The sequence below is a fragment of the Oryzias latipes genome, chromosome 22 (assembly GCF_053564925.1).
Source record: "Oryzias latipes strain Hd-rR chromosome 22, Olatipes_Hd-rR_3.1".
Taxonomy (NCBI): domain Eukaryota; kingdom Metazoa; phylum Chordata; class Actinopteri; order Beloniformes; family Adrianichthyidae; genus Oryzias; species Oryzias latipes.
Window position 1 is genome coordinate 29034481 of NC_136258.1, and position 9219 is coordinate 29043699.

The window sequence follows — 9219 nt, forward strand, 5'->3', positions numbered from 1 at the left end:
GAAGAAACTTTGATTTTTTTTCTTGACAGAATTCCTCCCAACAAACTTTGCGACAGGAGAACAGGGTTGAGTGCAAGACTCAGTTTTGGTTTGTCAGAATTTATTTGCAGATTTCTGCATCGCAGAAGACTCAGAAACACATTCATTGTTTAGTTTTTTGCATTAAAGCCAGTAAGAAGTCATTACACAATCTTCTGCTAAAACAATAAAATCAAAAAAGTCCAAAAACTCTTCACAGTGAAAGTGCAACTCATCAAAAATACAAACTCCCCGTCAAACGGATAAAAACAATTTAAAAAAGTGTTAATGTTGTGTTTTCTCATTCATTTTTGTCACGATGAAGTTCTGTAGGAGACGTTTTTCAGCTTCTTCAGTTCTGGACCTTCTGAAGAAGCTGCTTGATCGACGTCCAGCCGATCTGCAGCCCAGAACGCTGCGTTACCATGGAAACCCACATCCAGAAATGATTGTAAGGCGGCGCAAAGAGCAGCTCTTTCCACGGGGAAGCTCCTATCAGTGGCTGAAGGGACACACAGAGTCCATGGCTGCCTGGATGCTGTGGAGCAAGACAGCCAGACGTCAGGATAGCAGCAGGGTGGAGGGTTTAGGGGCGTTAGAGCCCGGACAGAAGCCAACACCAACCTGGCTGCAGGGTATCCGCTCTCGCACAGGTTCAGCAGAGCAAACAGATGACGGAGGGCGTACTCGTACTGAAACGCAGACACCAAATGTTTCATTTCTGCCCGAAACACAACCCAGATCCAGAGAAACGGACCCAACACAAGCCCCCCCCCCAAAAGAAATGCTTCAAACCTGCATGAGACGAAGCAGCAGCCGGGACCAGACGATTCCAGCCTCAACCAAAGCTGTTCTTTATTTTATTATTTGCTCCGTTTTTGCTGTGGCAGTGAAGAAAAGCTAAAGATTCAAGGAGCTCTCCTGCCCCTCCCACCCTAATGACAAAATCATGAAAACTAACACTTTTTTCCAAAACGGCGGCTTTTCTGTGGGTTTTATCTCCATTGCAACTATTTTATACTTTCAGAAGAATCTGCAAAAGTAAACCTTTGGATTTCGCTTTTGTTAACCCCGCCCTCATTCCTAATATGGTCATATCGTAATGTTCTATCATTTTGTTCACCTCAATTCAACGATTCATGAATTCATTTAAAAAATGTGAGAGCAACAGGTGAACGTTGCTTATTTGAGCCAACGCCGTTTAAAATCAACGTTTTTCCCACTGACGGGGGGCGGAGTTAGAGGGGCGACGGATCAAAATGCATTTCTTAGTTGCTGCCTCTTCCAAAGGCGGAAGGTCAACAAAACTTTGCTTGTGGTTGTAGACGTAACCTTCCACAGTGTGTGAAAAAACTAAAACGTTTTCTTTTCCCATATTTTGGGAAAATCACCAAAATTCATTCTTGGCCACCAAATGGCTGGCAGGCCGTAGGTCATGTGGCCATCCCATAATAGCCGCAGAACTTCCCAGACATGCGTGCTTTGGTTTGGTTAGTGGATCCTGAGCCATGAGCGTCATGGGGGGGTTGGGGGCGTGGCCTGGGCGCTCACCTGCGTGCGGTGCCAGTTGAAGCAGTGCTGCTTGAAGTGCTGCACCGCCGCCTTGTAGCAGCCGCGCTGCGTCAGCTCGGCCCTCTGGTTCAGGAGCTTGGCGGCCTTCACCTTGCTGCCCATCACCTTCTCCACGATGCGGCGCACGCTGTCCGCCAGCGTCTGCCTGACCTGGGGGGGTTCAGAGCGTCACATGGAGGCTGTGGGGAAAGGGGGCGGAGCCTAGCCAAACTTCACGGATCTTTACTTTGAGGTGGCTGTCGATCTCCATCAGCAGGTGGCGGGCAGCTCTGACGTCGTTGGTGGACATCATCTTCCTCTTGAGGATGGCGAGCGGAACGTCGGGGCTCGGGGTCAGATCCAGGTTGTGGAGCGGCGGACGGCTGACCCCGGGGGCGGGGGCGGCGTAGGTTTTGGGATTACCCTGGAACACTATGACCTTCATGTGGGCCATGGTCTGCAGGGGCAGATGAAGGCGTGAGAGCCAAATCCAGGACAGGAAGCCGAGGGGCGGGGCCTGCTCTCACCTTGTTGCCGTACTGCTGCACGTGGCTGGTGTTCGTGTGGCTCTTCACGATCTTGAACTGCTTCAGCAGCGTCTCTTTGCTCAGATCCTCCTGGAAGAGTCAGAGGCGGAGATCAAACAGCTGCTCTCTGCGCTCACCTCCTGAACCTACAGGTGAACTCCGCCTGCTGGAAACAGACCGACAGCAGCCGCCGCCGCCAAAACAAACCACTTCCTCTTCCTGCCGCACGATTGCAGGTGTTTGTAACCGAGAACGATGAGACTGACGAGAATCAAAACCAGAATGAAGTCAACGAGGACCAGAGATGGGGGGGGGGGTCACAGCAGATTTTAAATAAAGTTTGTCTCTAAGATGTTCAGAAAATTCACTTTTCAGGATAAATCTGACCAATCATGTCAGACTCTACATGCCTCAGGAAACACCTCCAGAGACACAGAATGTTCTAGAAGATGAGACCACAGGAGAAACATGGACCAGATGTACGTCTTCATGATCCGTGTTCGTACAACGGCAAAGGATCGGGGGATCCAGGTGTAAAGACTCGTGGAGCTGGAGGAGGATCTGGTTTGGATCCTCCGAGCTTTGGGACCAAACTTTTGTCTAACTTCTGCTCTGGCGGAGGCTCACCGCATCAGAATCCTCCATCCAGTTCACGCTGTACCAGTCCCCCAAGTAGGTGTCCCTCTTCTCGTCGTAGTAGCAGGCGTAGGAGGACTCGTGGTCGTTGGCGGCCGTGGTGGCGTAAACTAAAACCCAAGGAGCAGTCAGACGACAGTCGCCTGCAGGAGCACAGACCCTCTCTGGGGGGGCAGCTCACCGTTGATGTCTTCCGGCAGATGCTCCATCATGGACCCGGACTCACAGGCCTCGATGTAGAACACCATCTGGGGGAGGGGAGGGGGAGTACAGAGGAGACAGCAGAAGATGTTAGACGTCCCCACGGAGGCGTCCCAACTACTGAGTGGGGGATGGGAAAGCCACGCGGTGCCACGTCGGTGCGGGTGCCACCGTATGTACCCGGTTCTACGTATGCAGACCTGTCGTATGAAATCATGGATCTTGGCGCTCCGCTTTGGAGACCTTTCCAACAACCGGGCGGACCATAAAAGAACGGTTGTGTCCACAGGGGTGGGCGGAGCTTCAGCATGTGATCATTTTTCTGTACCACAGCAAAACTTTCCAATCCAGCGCCCTGACGGATCAAAGCGAAGTGTACAGCGCTCTAGAAAAGACGGTCGTCGTGGCGATAAAGATCCGTGCCGTTTCCTTCAGTGTGTGTGTGAAAACGGAGATGCGGCTCGGCGGCACAGACCGCCTCATAAAGGATTTAAGTGTCTCCAAGCGCCTCCTGCACCCCGTCACGCCGCTGAGTCACACTTTTTGGGTAAAACGTCGTGTTGTTCCACTTTTGAAGCAGAATCGTTTTCAAAGTATCGGTTCCGCACCGGATAAATTCCAAACGGCCCCCATGAGGCTCACCTTTCTGTACTTCTTGTTCTTGTGCATGAACTGGATGGTGTTCAGGAGGTCTTCCTCATGAAGCTGCCAAACAAACACAGAGCAGATGTTTCCCCGTTAGATTTGTCGTTCAGTTTGTGGAGCTTTGAGTTTGGCTACATTGGTTCTGATGGAGCATCCGCCGGCGGGGAACATAGAAAAGCAGAAGCTCTCACATCATCGTTTGGGAACGCCAGGATCCCAGGAGCGCCGTGGTCGGTGAAGTAAACGAACACGTGATCTTTGGGGCCGCTGCCGGGAAAACAAAGTTGGTTAGAAATCCTCTTCTGGAGCCGTTTCTCCCCGTGACCCGGACTCTTACCTCTTCAGGACTTTCCCAGAACCCCCCTTCACGCCTTTGGAGTCGCCCTTCAGGACCGCCAGGAAGTTCTCTGGAGTCACATCCTGCCGAAAGGAAAAACCTGCTTCAGACTGGGGTTTACCAGATGGATTTGATCCGACGCCGGCGGGGAATCTCTCACATCTCCGGTGTAATCTTTGGGAACGCCGGCATACACATCGGAGCCGTTGGGGCGGTTGATGATTACTCCGGGGGTGGGGTTTCTGGGAAGGAAATAAAAACAGAACACAGATTTTAAAGGAGGAAGTGCAAACCGCTGACGTAATGTTTTATCAAACGGTGACTCCTGATCACATCACACAGAGGCTTTCAGGAGCGAGGAGGCGGAGCTTCACGGATAGAACCTTCTGAAGGAGCGATTTATGTCAGCGATGATGACCGAAAACCAGAAACATGTGATGCTTCCAGGACACGTCCCACTTTAAAGGCAGATACCAAATACTGGGTCAGGAAAACACCACAGTTATTTACCCGGGAAACTTTTGACCCACAGTCTCTGATAAAACCAGAGTCTCTGAGGTCATAAATGCCCAGAAAAGATAAGACGACCAGCAGATAATTATTAGGAAAACTTCTCACAGGTTTATAGAATAAAGTCAATCTGACCTGCAGCTGACGCCTCAGCTGAAACGCTGTGCAAACCAGATTTACCGGTTTGTTTTTCTTGCAGCTTTTATGTCAGCTCAGATCTCCAGACGGAGGTCGACCAGTAATCGCTCTGGTGTGACTTGAATGGACGCAGCAGGACGGAAAAAGGCCGACCTTCGTGTTCCACGCAGGACGAGCCCAGAAAACTACAAACAAAAGCGGGGGGCGAAGACTGCCATCGCCACAGGAAACGTTTGTTTTAGAGAGGAGATGCTTCCATTGAGAGCACTAAATCATGACATAAAATTATAATTTAATGCATGTCCTTTGGAGCTCAGGATCTCTGCATTCATTTGAATTTCTGACTGATTCATTAGAAATTTGTTTTTGTTTTTTAAATCTGATTTTAAGCTGTTTTCACATAAAGAGGAATTGAAACAAATACAAAAAGTATGCATTTTTATTTTTAATAAGTAACAGAAAATACTTTGAGGAACAAGATACTTGAACATCAAAAGGATTTGATGATTCTGCAGAGAATTCACAGCAGAGGTTCTGGTGGAACAGAGCAAACTGACTCACGCTTCGTTCTGCGCCAGGTCGTCGTACATCATCACCACGATCTGCTCGTCCGGGATCCCGTTCCGGTGCACGATCTGGTAGGCATGGCAGGCGTCGGCCTGGGAGGAGAGGGAGCGTCAGGACCCGGGCCCGGTTCGGGAGCCCTGTGCTCCGTCCGGGGCGGGGCGGGGCGGCGCGTCTCTCACCTGGTGCCTGTAGTTGTACCAGCCGTTGGAGCCGGCCACGATCACCACCCAGTGCTTCCCTCCGTCGGCGGGGTCCTCGGTGGGGAAGGCGGCCGCCAGTCCGGCCAGCGCCAGCAGGAGGAGGCTCGAACCCATGTCAGTGTGTCTGATGAGGAGGGAACAGCCCCGCTTTCGAGGTCTACTGTGGGGGAAAACAAACGCGCCACCTGATTTCTTAAATGTCACGTGATGTTATTCCAACTGGGAAGCTAGCTGCTGCAAATTAGCTAAAGAAGCTAACGGAAGAATTTCGGGAATTAAACCTTTGCTGTGAAGACCACGAAAGATTAAGCCAAAAATAGACAAAATGTAAAATAAAAAAAACTTGAAATAAATAACTTTAGGAATAATGAATAAATAAAGTGTAATTACCGCGTCTTATCGGCGTACTGCGCGAACGGTGAAAAATCACAGATCCGTAGCCGCAACCAGCGCTCAGTTTATATATGACGTCGGGACAAACCATCTGACTGGAATTCTGCTCCCACAGCCAATCAGAACGCTCGGAAGGCGGGGCAAACCATTAACAGGTCATGTGCTTGAAAAATGCAAAACAAGCACAAACCTGGTGTTTTTTCTTCCACTTTATATGGACAGGTTTAGACAAACTGCAATCACATGATGTTTTATTCAAGCAGGTCATGTGAAGGAAAATGATTTAATGTTTCAAAGTTTATTAAACTTTTTACAATATAATAAAACGCAATGCAGTAAATCAGTATTTTTTCTGTATTTATTTCTAAAATAAGTCTAAAAAGTTTATCTGTTTTCTACTTTATGTTCTACTTTATGTCACCTTTGCTTGTTTTGTAGTATTTTGCATGTACTTTGTTCATTTTTCCTTTGATTTTGTCCACTTCTGTTTTTTTTTCTTCTCAGGATTGAGTTAAACCTGCATTGTGTCTTTTGCGTCATTATTATTATTATTATTTACTAGAAGTGCTTATTTCAAACTTGAAAACTAAAAACCAAGGATTTTCTCTTTTGGACAAAAGTTTTTTAAGCTAAACTAAAAATAAATTGTACTTTAGATAAGAAATCCAGCAGAGTTTAGTACTATTGATCACATTCTGCTGAATCAATACTGCAGGTGCTTCATTTACAGAAGTACATGAAGACAATCAAGTTCTAGCTCAGCTCTAGTTCACGTACATTTCAGGTTAAATGTACTGTGTTTATGGTTTTTTAACTCTTCAAACGCAAGTAAATGTGCGCAGAAAGGCTAAATAAGTCATGATCATGTGACTATCCTTTTGTAATTGTCAGTAAATTGTAGCAAAGAGTTCCTCTTTACTGTGACGGCTCATAAACCGAAACTAGACACGGCGGATACACAGCATTTTTGTTTAAAGGCAGACACTGTGTGTGTGTGTGTGTGCGTGTGTGTGTGTGTGTGTGTGTGGGTGTGTGTGTGTGTGAGAGAGAGGACAAACAACTTTTCTCCAAAAGTTTCTTTGTTGACACCAGAGAGTCTGTTTTTGATACTGAAAGTTGGTTTTTTTTAGACTAAGTGAAAAATGTAAAACAAAATCATAAGAAGCTCATCTTTCAGATCACAAGTTGTTTCAAAGGAACTTCAAAATAGTAAGGAAAGTTAGTTAAAACCCTCTATAAACACAGAAACAAACCCAGCCTGACAGGAAACCACAGAAACAAAAATACTGCGTTTGATCCCCTAAAGACTTTTAGTCTTTCTTGCACAGCCGCTGTCCTCAAACACCTGCTTTTCCTAACAAAATACAACAACCCATTTGTTTCAAATGGGTTGGGACGGTATTATAGTGTTGCTAATGTAGGATTTTGTTACCTAAATATAAGTTAGTAAAGATCAGAAAACCTTTCCTGAAATACACAATAAGTTAGGGATGTTCTAATTTACATGAAAGCTTTTTGCTTTTGGTCTAAATTGTATCAAAATTTATGTCATTAATAATAAATAAAAACTAAATTCATTTGTTGGATAATTATTACCTCCCAGCAACACCGACGACCATCATGTCTGTGTAAAGGTGACCCGGCGCTCATCAGAGCATTGTCCAGGTCACATGGTGTCAGCAGTGGAGCCGCTTCATGACTGAATGATGGACTTGGAACGACTTCCTGACTCCATCAGCTTTTTTCACAGCCACAGAATGAGGACATTCAGGCCACTTAGAGGGTTTTTCTATCAGAATTTTGGGGTTTTACGGCCCAATAAGTAAGAAATTCAGAATACAGTGGGACCGCTATGAGGAAAACCCTATAGATTTCGAATTTTGAATATTTTATGGATGTATTATATATTTCATAGATTTGAATCTTTTTTCATTGTTTTTTTTTCCTGCTTGTGATCGTGTGGTTGTGGATACATCCTACTTTTGGATTTCCCTTTGAGGTTGTTTTCAATACGATCGCCTCCCCCTCCCCAAAACAAACGGTTTCCGACGTCCACAGAGTTTTTCCCAATATCCCTGACTTATTGCAAGTAGAATATGAACTTTGCGTTTACATAACTTATTTATTTATTTGGCTTTTGGGAATTTTACGGGTTATAATTTGTACATTTTCACCTTTTTATCTTTTAGTTTATACCGTAGCTCCTCAAAAGTATTCGTCACAGCGTTTCCTTCCATTTGTCTTTTGATTGTTGTAGCTTTTAATATTTTGTGTTTTAGGGTTTTAATGTTTTAACCTATAATTAAATTTCTGATGGAAAGGTGCTGGTTGGATGGAAGAATGGATGGATGGTTGGTTGGTTGGATGGATGGATGGATGGATGGATGGATGGATGGATGGATGGATGGATGGTTGGATGGATGGATGGATGGATGGTTGGATGGATGGATGGACGATTGGATGGATGGTTGGATGGATGGTTGGTTGGATGGATGGATGGATGGATGGTTGGATGGATGGTTGGTTGGATGGATGTATGATTGGATGGATGGTTGGATGGATGGTTGGTTGGATGGATGGTTGGTTGGATGGATGTATGATTGGATGGATGGTTGGATGGATGGATGGTTGGTTGGATGGATGGTTGGTTGGATGGATGTATGATTGGATGGATGGTTGGATGTATGGATGGATGATTAGATGGATGGTTGGTTGGATGGATGGTTGGTTGGATGGATGTATGATTGGATGGATGGTTGGATGGATGGATGGTTGGATGGATGTATGATTGGATGGATGGTTGGATGGATGGATGGTTGGATGGATGGTTGGATAGATGGTTGGTTGGATGGATGTATGATTGGATGGATGGTTGGATGGATGGATGGTTGGTTGGATGGATGGTTGGTTGGATGGATGGATGGTTGGATGGATGGTTGGATGGATGGTTGGATGGATGGATGGTTGGATAGATGGTTGGTTGGATGGATGTATGATTGGATGGATGGTTGGATGGTTAGATGGTTGGATGGTTGGATAGATGGTTGGTTGGATGGATGTATGATTGGATGGATGGTTGGATGGATGTATGATTGGATGGATGGTTGGATGGATGGTTGGATGGATGGTTGGTTGGATAGATGGTTGGTTGGATGGATGTATGATTGGATGGATGGTTGGATGGATGTATGATTGGATGGATGGTTGGATGGATGGATGGATGGATGGATGGTTGGTTGGATGGATGTATGATTGGATGGTTGGATGGATGGTTGGTTGGATGGATGGTTGGATGGACGATTGGATGGGTGATTAGATGGATGGTTGGTTGGATGGATGGTTGGTTGGATGGATGTTTGGTTGGTTGGATGATTGGTTGGATGTTTGGTTGGTTGGATGATTGGATGGATGGTTTAGTTTCTGGGTTCTCGGAGCGTCTGTAAACCTCAAACTTGTGTTTTTCATTCCGACTGTTCAATCATCCGTGGAAACACAG

At 46.2% G+C, this 9219-nt stretch overlaps 1 protein-coding gene across 3 annotated transcripts; it reads right to left on the minus strand.

The window, feature by feature from the left end:
• Positions 1-83: 83 nt before the first annotated feature.
• lgmn (legumain) lies at positions 84-5910 on the minus strand. Of its 3 annotated transcripts, none has more exons than XM_011490070.4 (14): positions 5721-5910; positions 5310-5487; positions 5125-5222; positions 4076-4157; positions 3916-3998; positions 3770-3845; positions 3576-3638; positions 2914-2980; positions 2724-2842; positions 2097-2186; positions 1817-2026; positions 1570-1740; positions 643-710; positions 84-556 (listed from the first exon to the last, which is right to left on the minus strand). In XM_011490070.4, exons 2-14 carry the CDS (start codon positions 5442-5444, stop codon positions 514-516), a joined length of 1305 nt encoding a protein of 434 aa, XP_011488372.1. In that variant the 5' UTR covers positions 5445-5487; positions 5721-5910; the 3' UTR covers positions 84-513. The 3 variants fall into 3 exon arrangements, with proteins under 3 accessions (XP_011488372.1, XP_004082135.1, XP_078797344.1); XM_004082087.5 differs by having other exon boundaries at positions 5310-5490; positions 5721-5886; XM_078941218.1 differs by having other exon boundaries at positions 5310-5515; positions 5721-5763.
• Between the last annotated feature and the right edge of the window lie 3309 nt (positions 5911-9219).